At 36.3% G+C, this 16,348-nt stretch overlaps 1 protein-coding gene across 1 annotated transcript in view; it reads right to left on the bottom strand.

Annotated features, from left to right (window-relative positions):
- The window catches only part of DCP1B (decapping mRNA 1B), a 58,226-nt gene that overhangs the window by 17,638 nt on the left and 24,240 nt on the right, over positions 1 to 16,348 (bottom strand). Inside the window, exons 4-5 of the mRNA XM_003273689.3 lie at positions 3,164 to 3,230; positions 841 to 976 (exon numbers count right to left, since the gene is read on the bottom strand). Of these exons, the coding sequence (XP_003273737.1) occupies positions 841 to 976; positions 3,164 to 3,230 (203 nt within the window). The remainder of the gene's footprint in view (positions 1 to 840; positions 977 to 3,163; positions 3,231 to 16,348) is intronic.

The following is a 16,348-nucleotide window of genomic DNA, read 5'->3' as shown; positions in this document are numbered from 1 at the left end:
GACTTGAGATCATCATCTTTATCATATCCTAGATTTCATATACAATTGGATTTAATCCTAGACTTAGAATCTTAAATCTGTCCCATTGGTCAATTGGGCTGTTAGGTATCAATAGCATTAACACCATACGGTTTGAAATGTTTAGACTTCAATGTTCTAAAATCAGGGAGAGCTCACTCCATCCCCTCACTCATCTCCCCCATCTCCAACCCCTACTAATATCACTCTTCTTTGCCAGGATTTTCCCAGCTATTCTTTCTTGCATATTTCTTCCCATGAGCCTTACACTCAACTTGTCTAGATCAGAGAGTAAGGGAGAAGTGGGGAGGGGAGGGGAAAAGAAACCAGTGGTATTTATTTAGCGATCACCTTAAATGTAGAGATTTTTTTCTAAGAGCTTTATGTTGAACCATCTTATCCAACAACAGGGCGTATATTTCCATTTGTTCAAGTCTATTTTTATGCCTTTCAGGAGTTTTTAAACATTTTCTTCATACAGGTTTTGCCCATTTCTCGTGAATTTTATTGCAAGCAATTTTATATTCATTTGTTGCTACTGTAAATTTGCAGTAAGTCTACAAGACTTACTACAAGTTGTATATATGAAGGCTATTGTATATATGAAGGCTACTGATTTCTCAGGCTATTTTTTAATCCACTTAAAGGCAAACAGTTTTCTTTAGCTTATAAAAAATCTGTATTACAAATAAAGATTTTTTGTTTGTGATATAATTTTGTTTGGTGGAAGGAACAGCACCCACAGCACCGTCTTGCTAAACAAGAATATTCCCACTGCGGAAATGAAGTGTATATGTATCACAAGGAAGGGCAAACACTCACCTTTGTGTATTCGTCTTTGGCCTTGATGAGCATTCGTAAAATGTCTACTTCTTTGCCCTCTCCTGAATTGAGGATCATTGGGGAAATTCCTGCTCCAGTTCCCTGATGGGCTTTCAACTGTTCATACTGAGTTAGGCTAGAAGAACAGAGGGGAAAATCCACATAAGAAAAACCAATTCAACACAAACAATGTTTAAAACCATCCCAATTCTCACCTAGTTGTTTTCATCCTGCTACAACCATATTAGAAATAAGCTTGCTTAGGAATTTAAAGGAGAAAAATGAGAGTTGAGGTCCTCAATTCAATGACTACACAGATGAATCGAGGGTAGGGGTCAGCAAACCTGCAGGCCAAGTCCAGCCCACCACCTGTTTTTGTAAAGAAAGTCACAAACACAGCCAAGCTCACAAACACAGCCATGCTCCTTTGTTTACGTGTTGTTTATGGCTGCTTTCGCATTACAAGGGCAGAATTCTATAGTCGGAACAGAAATCCTATGGACTGCAAAGCCTAAAATACTCACTCTCTGGTCCCTTTGAGAAGAGTCTGCCAACTCCTCACACAGTGCATTCTAAAGGATGCTGTCATTAGTTGCTAAGGAAACCCAATTTAGAGTTCTGAAATACTGAGGAACTTTACAGACTGCCTTGAAGTCAAAGCAAGGTTGATTCTGGCAACTCAAATCCTGTAGTTCTCTGGCAGTTTCAAAACATGGTAAAGATTCCATTCTAATTCAGAGAAGAGGGGCCATTTAAAAAACCACTTAGAGCAACGAGGAGTTCTTCTGTTGCCTGGAAAACAATACAGAAGAGAGACCAGATTGCTCCTATATGCTGCTAGGTGATGTCGAGGAAAATATACTTTCCCCTTATGTGCTGTGACTTTCAGCTCACATTCTTATTATTGCCATGAAGTTTATGGTAACAAAGATCTGAGTACTTACTGAGAGACTTAATTCTAACTGGGGAGGGGGTCTGAATCCACACAAATTGGCTGCTTATTGCTAGTAAATAATCAATTTCCTGCCCGAGCTGTTAGGTAATTACTGCAGAATGCTGACAATTTTAACATGGCCTCTTGGCTGAGCTACAGGGTATTTTTTAATCTGTATGAAATCCTACCATTATTATCCACTGCACAATTTACAGTAACACGAATGTTCTAGGAACTGGTTGTTATGGTGGTAAATACCAGTTTGAATACACTTAATCAGCACCTGCACCTTGAGCTAGTTACCTAAAAATTAGCTATCTCTAGCTAGACTCTCAGGAACCCAACCTGAAATTAGCTATCTCTAGCTAGACTTTCAGGAATCCATCTCATTTCTTAAAAGGTGCTCCCTGTTTTTCATTTCCGTGAGTCACTTTCTACTCATTTCATTGCCCCAGGATTTAAAAGTGGGGACCGATTCTTTCGCACACAGAGCTACAGTGTCATACCCATGTGGCAGCAGCCATCCTATGTGCTTGGCTGAGTCCAGTCCCAGGCTGTGACACAGCACGTGCAGGAAACTCATCTCACTCTGAGGCTCTTACCCATCCCCATAAATGGCAGGGAAATAACTGCCTCACAGTGAGCAGCCCTGGGCTCCAAAATTGATCAGTCAACCAATTGCAGAGCAGAGAGCAAGCCCTCCTCCTTCAGTGCAATCAGGGAAGCCAAGAGTGGGAAAGTCAGACAGCAATTTTAAAGTTGCCCAAAATGCAGAATGGGACAAATCACAAGGTATCATAAGATTAAAAGAAAGAGACCAGTAACAAGGAAGAGAGAGACAGTCGACTGATCACTAAGCTAATAGTAACTCAGCAATTTCTAAGGAGACAGAAAATAAAGACTACCTTAACTCAGTGTCTGAGACATGGGAGGAAATTCTGAGCTCCCACAAACATGTATACACAGTTAAAGGAAAGCGTTTGGGGGAGGAAGGAAATGAAAGATTTTACAGAATCTGGAGCAGACTTTTAGGATGGCTCTGAATGTTCTTTTTACCAACAGGCATATTGATAACTTTTCAAAGCAAAAAATTGCTAATTTACAAATGAAAATATTAAAGAAAATGGCCATCTGGAACAATTCATATATATTTCACACACAGGAAAAAATGAGTCATTCTAGATGATAAATATTATGTAGTGAAAACGCGGCAAGTTGTTCTTACGTCTAGTTTTCATTTATTAATTAATACTAAATGTCTGCCTAACCACTGTGAAAAGGACTGCTGTGGGAGATATATTCTGTTAAGACTGTAGTATAGTTACATACACTTAGAAATACAAACAAAAGCACCAGGTCCTGAAAAATACTTAGCCTTTTAGTACTTACTTTTTCATAAGCTCTGCAATTCTTTGGCATTCTTCCTTATCATAAAACCAAATTCCATAGATGGACACTGCAAAAAACACATCAAACAAATTATGAGTGTCTTCAAAACTACAAAATAGAAAAAAAATCTCCTTTCCATCTTAAATGCATAATAATCTATGTGTTAAACTGATTTATTCAATAATTATTGAATAAATAAAAGCAATCATTGGGGTTAAAGCTTAAAAATACAGCATCGAGCCAGGCACAGTGGCTCACACTTGTAATCCCAGTACTTTGGGATCACCTGAGGTCAGGCATCCAAGACCAGCCTGGCCAACATGGTGAAACCCCATCTCTACTAAAAATACAAAAACATTAGCCAGGCATGGTGGCGGGCGCCCATAATCTCAGCTACTCGGGATGCAGAGGGCAGGAGAATCGCTTGAACCTGGGAGGTGGAGGTTGCTGTGAGCCAAGATCGCGCCATTGGACTCCAGCTTGGATGAAAAGAGAGAAACTCTGTCTCAAAAAAAAAAAAAAGCATCAAAATTTAAGTCCACAGAGAAATCTGTGGTGGTTTTGTGCAAAGACACGCACCCACACATATCGAATAAACTGTGTTCTGCTTAAAAATATAGCACCTGAACACAATAGGCATTTGGTAAAATCTTCTTAAGCAAATGAATACAGATTGAAAATGAAATCACAATTTCTAAACTTCCTGGCTTCGAGATATCATTGTTTCTACACTCCATTTGCACATTTCATAAACACATTTCATCTTTATTTTTAAATATTCAGAAACCTGATACTCAAATTATGCCTAGAAGCCTCCCTCCCCTTCTCCTTCTCTCAGAAACATGTTAACTGAGAAATTGGCTTTGTAAGCTGTAAGTTAGGGATAGGCCACTGGAAAAAATAAAATTTAATAATAAACCTCTGGCTTCAAAATGGTACAGAAAATTTACAACTGCTGAAAGATTAGATATGACTATGATTTCATCATTTAGTAATGAAAGAAACTGTGACATAATATACCTGCTATTGATTCATTCAATAATGTTCAAATAAGTTGTATACTTTAATATGTGCCTATCTGTATCATTTTTATAGCAAAGGCTGAAACAGCTCCAAAAGACATTTATAAATATCTAGTTGAGGATCTGATGGCATTAATCATCTAAATAATGCATTAACTACATACACATTTAAAAAATCTTCACTGAAAATAGCAACAATATTATGATAGGGCAATGAAAACCAACAAAACAAAAAGACTTTAAATTCAAACTTTCCAAACACATAATTATATTAATAGTATTTTGCTGTTAAAACAGCTGTGATATTCTAACTACATCTTTTTTCCCCTCTTACCTGACCAATGTCTGGGCATGGAATTTCTGCTTCTTGTCAGTAATGATTCAGATATCAAAAGGTACAAGAAATGTCTTTACAGTGCTATTTTAAGCAGGTATCTTAAAGAGGAACCTATGAATCTGAATTACTAACTTGCCAAAAGGTGGCAATAGGGCTTTAAACTTTGGTTTTGCAATTATCAGTGTACCAGAAATCTTTTATCTTACCTACCTGCATGTGAAGTGGGGGGGAAGTCGGGGAAAAAAATTCCAGCTTTTCCTTGAACAGAACCATCTTACTCTCTTAGATGGAAATACGTACACATTTCCCTTCTTGGTATACTGACTTTTTTTTTTTTTTTTTTTTTAAGAACATCTGAGTTCTGAAGCCCATGTGCTATGAGGGCTTTTACATCAAAACAAAATTCTTTCATCTCAAGATCATTGAATGTGTATCTTGAAACTTCATATTCAAGGCTGCTTCCAGTCCATAACAGTAATTCCCTACTCTAATTCCCTGCACAGATTCCTACACTAACCTGCCTACCCTCACGTTCTTGAAGTCAAAGCAGATTGGATCACTGACATTCAACCACTTAATAAATCTGAATATGTTTGTGTCTTGGTGACTTTAACCTTAGTTACAAAACTAGGAGCCTGGCCTATTTTTTTGGTTATAGTGTAAGTTTTCTTTCCTTGAAGACTGACTTTTCCAAAACTATCAAAGGAGAAAGGTGGCAGTAAGGGAGGAAAACAGAGCATAACTCAGAAACACGAGGCCCAATGGCAGAGGAAAACGGCCATTGTTGTCTCATGAATAGGCTCTATTAGTAAGAATATTCTGGATATCTTTTGTTTGATGTTATACATTTGTAGCATCTGACATAAGGAATTAGGCTTTTGTAAGGATGGGATGCCAAGAAAACTGTTGATACAAATAGAAAAGCAGTTTGACATTGTCATCACCACGAGATAACTGAAATGCAGATTTAGGGAGGGAAAATGCTATGGAACATCTTTCAAACGTCAAAGCAAAATGAAGGAAAGACTGAGTTTGCAGTAATTATTTAAGACATTGTGAAGACTTCTTTAGGACCCAACCATTTATCTCCAAAGCAACATGGCTTCGAAAATTAAAATGAGATCATTTTGAGATAACTCTTTTGATCCCAGTTTAGTCTGGACAGAAAATTTAAATAGCCAAGGGGGGAAAAAATTAACCAAGAGTTCTGGCTACCAAAAAGTGGCACCAAGATAAAATGCAGAACTGGGCCTTTCTTCTCCCTAAAATAGTTTTGCAACTTGAGCTGCATTCCCCTGGGAAAGAGGCTGTGAATTCCATTGAAGTACACATTCCAAGTTTCCTGCCTCTTAGCCCTAAGGTCTACCAACCCCTGGGCAAATCTATCACTCTTCCACACAAGAGGGTCTATCGAAGCAGTCTGTGGAGATATATAAAAACCAGAGATCATCATGCCTTAGGGAGGTGATGAGCTGACAGGCTGACAGAAACCATGAAGTTCACATTTCAATCCAAGTTTTCCCGTAAAGCCACTGGGTGAGAGGCCCATCCCTACGTAGGCAGGGAGCAGAGCAGGGAAGACGAAAATACAAGGTTGAAAAGAATCAAGCAAGAAGGTGTTTTGTTTTGTTTTGTTTTTTAGAATTCTAAGACTTAAAAGTAATTTTACTGTAACTTAAACTTGCAGCGATATGATATGGCCGTGTAAACTTTTGTGGCACTGAAATGTTACTGAAGGAATGGCTTCTGGGTTTTAAAAAATTACAAGAGATCATGAGCAGGATAATTATTTAGCTTTAAAAATCAACCAATTAATATACATCTGGAAATTCACAATGCTTCGAGCCTTTGTTCAGCCTGGTATGCCTGCATACCAGCCGCTTCCCAGCCACCTGTCTGCCGACACGGAGGTCAAGTTTAAGGGTACTTTGGTGCATGAAGCTCAACTCAACTATTTCTACATCTCTCCTGGAGGTAAGAAACCCTAAAGCGAAATAAAGAGTAGGAAGAACATGTTGAAATTTACTCTAAATATCCTAATGATACCTAGAATGTGACTTCCTCACTCTAAGAACTCATCTCTCCATATTTAATCAGGATTTACCACACACCGTTGTAAAATTTTGCCTGTAACTGCACTATCTTGGTTTATGCCGTTCTTTGGAAATTCTCCATTGAAAAAAAGTGATGTTTGAGGCAACAGGCAATGCAATACTGCCTTTACATAATAAAACACCAACCTTTTACTTTCCTTTTAATTCTGTCAGAAAGATCAGGGAGATCAAAATTTCCATATAGACTTCATGTCTGGATTTTGTAGGTCCACAAAAACAAGGCAGAGAGCAAGCTGATTATATTCAATAGTGGTATTTTCTTTTTAAATTTCTTCAGTGGAAAAATCAAAAGCTGGTCAAATTTGAAGAGGCTAGTTAAGGGGCCATTAAAGGCAGTGTCAGCGTCACTCAAATGCACATTTTCATTTGTAACCCTTTGATTCTTATTAGCATGGTGCATTAGTTCATTTTGCATGTTCTTTGGGGATTTGCCTCATCTTGTTTATGTTCCTAATAAATATTTCTGTTCGATCTGTTCTTTCAAGATATTTATAATTTGTTTTATATTTTACCCGAATACCATACAACTCTAAATCATGAATGATAGCTTGTAATCGTCTAATGAGGACACGTGATAATGTTTGTGTAAATTTTTAAAAGAAGATATATATCCATTCAATTAGGAAGTGGACGATACACACATAATTACATGGGTAAAATTTAAATAGGCAGGATATCTGATTTGGTAATGTTTTTTCTAATATAATTTCACTAATTCCTCTTAAAAGGATAGGGAACTATGTTTTTCTTAGCATTCAGCAAGGAAGGCATTTAAGTTCCCTCTTTTTACTTGGAAAGCCATGGAAACGTGGTAGTGTTAAATTACACAAACCTCTTCTGGGCATCTAAGGATATACCAAAATTTAAAATTCCCTCAAACTCCACTCCTTTCATGAAGTCTTTCTCACAAGAGTAGAATAGTATTTTCAATGTAAGGAAGGAGAATATCTAATCATATATTTGTGTAAACACTTGTTTCTGAGACTTCATTCAAATATAATGTTTCTTGATTTACTGTACCATTTATCTAGATCAAGCTTTAATAAATTTGACCATATTGATGATGACTAGTTACTAGCATATGGTAGTACACATGCACACACAGCTACTAGGCATTTGAAAGATCCCAAGATATTTAAAAAAAAAACAACAGAAAAATAGAACCATGAAATTTTAGAGCCAGAAGTCAGGTAAGAAGCATGCAGTTCAAGAACCTATTTCACCAATGAGGAATCTGTGGTCTAACAAGGCTAAATAAGCTAGCCAAAGTCATTTTTCTTGGTTTAATCTGTTTCCCCTAAAACATGCCCTTCCCCCAGCCTTTCCAATGAAGTAGATGAAGCATTCAAATTTGTTTTTACATATTGGATTGAGTTCTAGGCTTGGTTATAAAAGACTGGAATTAGTCTTTTTAAACCAAAGTTCACATGGACTCTCAAAAGGAAAAAAAGAAGGATGGAATGAAGGGAGGGGGGAGATCAGTGAGGAAGGGAGGGAGGGAGAGGGAGAAAAAGACAGAAAAGAAGGAGGAAGGGAATTAAGCTTTCTGGTAGTGGCAGTGTTTTCACAGCAGTAAACACTCGAGCAGCAATGACGCTGCCTGTGTGCTGGCATCCATAGATGGGAAACACAGGCTGCGTTTGGCCGGCTCTGTGCGGATTCTGTACTTCTTCCCCATTTGGAATGCTTGCACTCCAAACGCTGTCCTCCGGCATGTTCTCTAATGCCTTTAAAGTAATGTTCTTCCATTCACCTTCCGCCTTAGCTTTACTGACCAAACACGGACACAATCTTGTGAAACAAAATCTTCACTGGCCACTGAGAGTCTACATAGCACTGTTATCTTTGGCCCCTGGTCTGCTTCTTTTCATATGACATGGTTTTACTGCACCTCACAAATCAGCGATCCCATGACCTGGGAATAATGGAAGGTTCAAAGCAGATGAGAAGCAGTTTCTACTTTATGTGTGACTAATACTCATGAACATTTTGGGGGACACAGTAGAAACAACCTTCCCCTTTCTAAATAAATTAACGTTATTAGAAAGTTAACGCCATTAAAAACAAACAAAACTCTCTTAATTAAAGCATTATACTAATTTGGATTAAATTAATATGTACTCTCCAACTATAAATGAGAATTTATTACTTTCCCAGTAAAAGATGGATTTAATCTTTTAGAAAGTTTTAACTTATAATGGATTCATTTTATATCATTCAATCTTCCTAATCTTCCCAGAGATCATTATCTTCCCAAACTGGGAACCCTGAGGTCATCTACTACCCTCAGGTGTACCAGAGGCCATATGGGATCTTTTTCATCATACACTAATTTCCTAGTTTTATTTGTTCCTTTAATCTAAGAGATATAACAGAGTAAATAAACTTTTAAAAATTAGGAAGCAGAAAAGTCTACAGTTTATAACAAATATAAATAGAAACAACTTATTCTGCTTTGTTGGCCACTTAAATTTATATTTTCATTTGTTCATAATCTTGCTGATAAATTTCAAAATCTCCTTGGCCACAAATGTCATGCAGGGAGTCCCTGATACATCTTTTCCTTCTCTCTACTCATCCTTGAAGACCCAGGCTTTCTCACTCCTCTAGGAATAAACAGTCCCAAGTTTTTCTTTGCTCCTGTAGTTTTGTATATCCTTGTACTAAAAAAGGTAATAAATTAAGCATTTATAAATCTGTTCCCTCCACTAGACTATAAGCTCCTGGAGGGGAGGACTTTGTTAATACACCCAGCACAGCAACCAGCATGTGCAGACATTCAACAAATACTTGCTGAGTTGAAATGAAATCTAAGACTTCAAGCTCTTCTACCATCAATAACCCTTGTAATTGCTGATATCAATAATTATCACTTCCTGGAATAATTCAACATGTGGACTAGATATGCTAGAATTCTCTATCAATTGATTACACCTTCCACCAGAGATTTCAGCATGGACAGTCTCCTCACATCACCACTTTTATTCTCCTTCAACCTTCACTGAGAGTCTATTTTGCTTCAAACGCTTTACCTTCTTATGCTTAAGTAATGTTGATGGGAGTCTGTCATTAGGATATGAGCTCCCGAAGACTGTATATTTCGATTGATCCAGCACTATGTAGACACTAATGTATTCGTTTAATGTGTATTTATTATTACAACTCTACCATATATCATTCTTCCTGACTACTTGTTAGGCACTGGCAACTAAGAGCTCAAAGGATGCAACGATTCTGCAAAATCACATGCATTTCTCTTCATTATGGAAAAACAAAGGACAAATAATAACTAACAGTACTCTGGTCTACCAGAAAATCTAAGCTATTCATATTCCAGTCGTGTTTGATAATGGTAATCCCAAGCTTACATATATAAGTACCTAAATGATCTGAAAAATGTAAGATTTATATGCATGTCAATTATTCCAGCAACACATTGACAATCTATTACCATAAGTGAATCTCAATGTATAGAAATATGTCCAGTCTCCTATAATCACAGTTTTTGAGAAAGTTATGTTTAAACATACCTATTTATGCTTAAGCTAATTTTTAAAACAGAATATTTCTACAGGTCAAAAATTTGTTCCAATGAAGAACAGACTTCTTCATATTTGAACCAGATGATTTAATCGAGTGTTTAACAATGATAGGAATAGCTCTGCTGAAAATAGCCTAACTATAAAACACATGATCACAGAAATATTTCTACAATTTGACATAGCAGTAGTCTAGCCAAAGGAGCCTAGTGCTACTTCCTGATTAAAGAAAAGTCAGAGTTTCTTTATTTTTTCATTTTTACCTTAATCTGTGAATACAGACATAGGAGATACTACTTTCCAAAAGACTCTTTCCAAAAACCCTTTATGTTTAAACAGTTAAATTGTGTTTTGGTTCTATATGAAATAAGAGCTCTCAGGCTATATATAAGGTAATTCTAATACAAGTTCTTGGCCAAAATTGTTTTCCTTCTTCAAAACCCATAATTTTTCCTTCTGTGAGTTAAGCAGTAAATTTACTTTGATTCCAGAACTTGATTATTTGAAACTATTTACTAAATGATTTTTGGACAAAAATTAGTAATATAAAGCATAGAATCTAAAAGAATACACATGATATAGCCATAACGACCACTTACTATAGATAAAGGGTAGGGAAACTAAAAGATGCTTTCCTTATTAAGCATTTAAGAAAATGTTTTGCAACCTAGCTTTTCTCTGCCAAGATTTAGACTTTCACCATGCTAAACTGGGCTCTCTTCAACACAGAATATAAAATGCACCGCATGTCCAAGCCACAGATGCAGTGTATGAATCTGAATAGCATTACTATGTTTTCTTGATCAAGCCAAGAACCTTGATAGTCTTTACGGTTCAGGATAAAACAAGTGACTTTGCTTTGTAGCAGCTGTAAATCACCATAGATGACTTTCCCACATGGGTTTTTCCTCACTTCAGCATGTCAGATTGTTAAGTTACATAAGAAATGTATATATTCACATGAAGGTTCCCTCCATGAGTCCCCTGGCAGTTATGATGGAACAGTAGAAACTGTGTTAATTGGGTGGTCAGGGTGAAGAGAAGGGTTGTTTACCCACACTGTGTATCTGCTTATGTGTGTGTTTCAAGGAATATCTGGTGTCACAACTCAACACACAGAAAAACAGAAATACAAAATCCAGAGATACCACAAGGCTCAAGAGTGAAATTCTGCTTTACTTGAGATTTTTCAGAGTCTTCTTTAACTGGCAGAACACCAGTTCTTTAGATGGATAGTCTTCTTTAGAGTTTAGATCCCTTCCTTTCAGCCTAAGTGGAGTACTGACGGAGAACAAAAAAGTAATTCTGGATTAAAGGTCAGAGTGACAAGTTTCATCACTCAAGTCACAGTAGATGTATAACCCTTTATCATATATTAACACATTAGCTCTCTAAGCAATGGTGCATAATAAATAGATCAATTTTTCAGTCAGAATGGCAAAGGAGACTTAGAGATACAAAGTAAGATTCAGTGACCACATTATAATTTTTAAATTTTGGTGGCTCTTCTTTCTTTCTCATTAAGTGTAGGCTTAAAAGGAGTCCTTGAAAGTTTCTAATGCAACCAACCACTCCTCTCACATACAGTAAAAGAGCCTCAGGACTGTATAGTTTACCTATTCTGACTAAATATGGAATGTCAAATTCCTCAGCTCCCATTCCATACTGCTCATGATTTGAATGACTCTACTTTAAGGTCTTGTCTTGCTGGGCAGATCCCGAAGAGAAATGTATTCTGTTATTCCTGCAAATACTAAGTTTTTGCCTAGTAAGAATGTCAAGCATTTTTAGCCATATAGTTACTTTAAATATTAGTTTCTTGACCCTAGAGAGCTTTAGGGGTTCAATAAAATCCCTAAAACTATATGCAAAATATCATGTATATATGCAAATTTTGGGAGGTGAAAAAGTGCAAAGCATAGACCCTCTAAAACAATGTCTGGCACACAGAGTCAAGCAAATATATTTGAGGAAAGGGGGAGAGGGAGGGAGGGAGGGGGAGGAAGGAAAGTAGGAAGTAAAGAAAGAAGAAATGAAGGAAAAAAGGGAAGAAGAAAAGTCTTCAGATTCTCATAGGGATTTGTGACTCACAGAAGATTAAGAACTACTATTTGCGACTATCAATATGCCAATAAATATCGCAGAATGGAAAACAACCCTCAATTATCTATGGGCAGATAATGTGTCTTTCATTTACTTGGTAATAAATTTACACAGAGTTCACTTTTAACTTTCCAAATTGCTTTTGTAATCATTGCCTAAACTGATTGCAAGGTTAAGAATAGACGTAACAAAGTCTCCAAGTCTTAGAATTTGTTAAGTTGGAAGAGCTTTTATTCCTCCATGTAGCCTCAAGCCTAGGAGAAAGCTTAAAAAGCACAGATCTGTTAGCATGCTCAGCCATGGAGAGGGTGAATCACACAGTTCAGCTGTGGCTACTGGTTTGCCTTCGTTGGAGAGGTGTCATTCTCAGTCTCTACCATGAAGTGGGAAACAGGAAAACATTTTGGAAAGCTCGACAACTTTGTGACTCCTGCTTCATCACTCCAAGCAGCGTATCTTCAAAGCTTTGTCTTACGCATTCTGATGTTCCAGATGCTACACAAAATCATCAGATATATATATATATATACATATATAACAATTCTAGACTATAAGTGATTTGTGAATTTTGTTAGGTACACTGTACATGTCTATTTCTTATCTAAATCTGTTTATTTTCTGTGTTTATTTGGCACCACAGAATATAAGTAAAATGTAAGATATGGTCTCTGCCCATAAGGGGCCTGTAATTTATTATCCATGCCACTGCCTTCTCAATAGCCTAGATAATTAGCAACCAATTAATTAATGGTAACACAGTGGCAGAGAAAACGTTTCACAAAATGCATTCTAAGTATAGTGAGCAATATTGTTTCCAAATTATGACTCATCATTGTTCTCTAAATTTGACTTTCTTACTGCTATTATTTACTATGGGTATATACAGGTACACTTCAACTTTCGAGCTCTGGAAGAAAATCAAGTTTATACTTCATAAGATGTTCTATAATAGCCACCAAGAAAATATCTACTATTATATTTTTAAACTGTATTGTTTTTATACATTTCATTCTAGAGAAAGCACTGCAGAATAGATGCTAAGGCTCCTCTTTGCTAGGAAATTGACATTTTAAAAAATTGACTCTCAAGAGAGAGGTGGAAGGTTAATTCCTTCCACTCAGGAAAAATATTAAGTTGCACAGGTTTCCATATTTTTGGCAAAAAGAAACCCTGCTTCTCTGACCATGCGGAGAAAGCAGATGTCGCACCCCAGAGAAAGGGGGCATAGCCTTCTCACTGATCTGGAAACTAGAAACGCAGACTCAACTATTTCTATTACCTCACATTACTTGGGGCTTTCAGCTGACATCAAGCTTTTGGTATCATGTTGGTTTAAAGTACTGAAGATGTGTTTTAGAACAAGGACTGCTTTATTTCCAGGTTGAAAAAGCCAAGACGCAAAGTAGTAAGAGTTAGTGTAATATTCTAACCAACACAGCAGAGATCAGGGTTAGCAGAAACACTGGTTAATAAATGTCAGGAAAATAAAGAAGGGAAAATTATCCTTAAATATTCATTTATTTAAATTCTTCTTTTATAAGGTTCAATTATTTCTACTTTCTTACACTGAAGAATCATTTATGTACAAGAAAATGCACAGATCTTAAAGTGTTCTGCTCAGTGAGTTGGCAATAAAACACTCTTATGTAACCAACACTGAAAACAAGATATAAAATATTTTTATCACTCTTTTCTAGTCAACAACCACACCCCACTTCCACCACCAGCCCCAGCAGAGACAACCAATTTTTTACTTCTATCACCCTAGATTAGTTTTGCCTGTTCTTAAACTTCATACAAATGGGGTCGCACAGTATATCCTCTTTCATAGATGGCTTGCTTTGCTCAACATGTTTCTGAAATTAATTCATGTTGTTGAATATATCAGTAGTTCATTTCTTTTTATTGCTGAGTAGTGTTCCATTATTATATACCAAAATCTGTTCATCTATGTAACTATTAACAGGTATCCAGGTTATTACCAGATTTTTTTGCTATTATGAATAAAACTGCTTTGAGCATTTGTGTAAAAGTCTTTGTGTGGACACGTGCTTTCAGAGTCTCGCTCTGTCACCCAGGCTGGAGTGCAATGGTGTGATCTTGGCTCACTGCTGCAACCTCCGCCTCCCGCGTTCAAGAAATTCTCCTGCCTCAGGCTCCCAAGTTGCTGGGATTACAGGCACCCGCCATCAAGCCTGGCTAATTTTTTTAATTTTTAGTGGAGATGGGGTTTCGTCATGTTGGCCAGGCTGGTCTCCAACTCCTGACCTCAGGTGATCCACCTGCTTCGGCCTCCCAAAGTGTTGGGATTACAGGCGTGAGCCACCATGCCCGGCCCGTTTCTCTTAAGTAAATAACTATGAATGGAACTTGTTGGATCACATGCTAGTTATATGTTTAAGTTTACAAGAAATTGCCAAATAGTGCTCCTAAGTAGTTGTAGCATATTACTCTCTCACAAGCAATGTATCAAAGTTTCCATTGCTCCACATCCTCATTAACACTTGTCTTTTTAATTTTAGCCATTCTAAGGAGTATGTGATATTCTTATTTTTGGGCTTTAATCTGCATAGGTTTCCAATGTCCAATAAGCATATGAAGAAACGCTTAATACAATCTGTCGTTATGATAAAATGCAAATTAAAATCACAATGAGACATCACTTCAGAATTCCCAGAAAATTAAAAAAGAAAACAAACAATATCAAGTTTCGACAAGGATGTGGAGCAAATGGGAAGTCTTAGACATTATTGGAGAGAGTATAAATAGGCACATAACTGTTCAGCAGTATCTCTAAAGCTAAACAAACCCCTACACTATGTCCCCATCAGTTTCACTCCTAGGTATAAACCCAAGACAGATAAGCATACATATCCACCTGAAAAACATGGACGGGAAAGTTCATGGCAACTTTATTCAGAATAGCTCAAATTTGGAAATAACTCAAATATCTATCGATAGGAGAATAGACTGCAATATAATGATGCAGTGGAATACTACACAGAATAAAAAGCAAGAAACTACTGCTACATGCATTAACTTCAAAGTACCTGATGAATAATGTTAAGAATCATTTCATATGACTATTGGTATTCGTATATCTTCTTTTTTAAAGAGTCTTTTCAAATCTTTTGCTAATTTTTAAGTTGGCTTGTCTTTCTATTGTTAATTTCTAAGTATTATTTACATATTCTCAATATAGTGCTGTGTCAGATATATGTACATGTTTTCAATATGTTTTCCCAGTCTGTGGTTTTTCTTTTCATTTTCCTAACGGTATCTTAAGAACAGAAGTTTTTAATTTGATGAAATTTTTACTTTTGATGAGGTAAAATTTATCATTCTTTGTTTTATAGTAAATGCTTAAAAGTGTCATTTTAAATCTAGTGTTTGGTAACACTACCTTTAACTATTTTTAATAAAGACTTATTTCGTTGCTTCTATAAAAATGAAAAAAATTCTTATTTCATTTGCAGATAAAACATCTATAGCATAAGCTTTTCTGTTTAAACCACATGGCCATGGTTTAACAGGGCCAGGAGGAAACAGAGATGTGACCTGTTTTCATGTATCATAATTAAGATATCAAGTTTAAAATAGTGAATAAACTTCTTAAATATCAAATCACAATATCTCAATAAGCATAAAACGAGTTGAACGAGACATCCATAAAAGTGCTTTTTAGAATTTAAATAAAGTTCTATAAAGAAAATCTATATTATATATATGCATTATACATCTCATTCACATAGATAAAACTAACATTTTCCCACATTACATATCTCTTCTTTGAACTATTAAATTTCCCATGATGAGGATGTATGGCATTCTCACAACTCACAATTACCTCTAGGAACTTTTAAGTAAATGTTACTACTATCTATATTAAAGTAACCTTGAGAAGCAGAGTAGTTCCTAGGTAAGCTGCTAAAATTACTTACTGCTTTGAGTTTCTACACAGGAAACACAGAGGTTCCTTAATGCCTAATGCTCCAAAAGAAAAACTAAAGAAATAGTTGTGAACTTTTAGGTTAAGTTTAATCAGTAGCTTTGAATAAAGAAATCCAATA

This window comes from Nomascus leucogenys, chromosome 23 (assembly GCF_006542625.1).
Source record: "Nomascus leucogenys isolate Asia chromosome 23, Asia_NLE_v1, whole genome shotgun sequence".
Taxonomy (NCBI): Eukaryota; Metazoa; Chordata; class Mammalia; order Primates; family Hylobatidae; genus Nomascus; species Nomascus leucogenys.
Note: the sequence above shows the minus strand (reverse complement) of the source record. Positions and strands in the feature narration are given on the sequence as shown.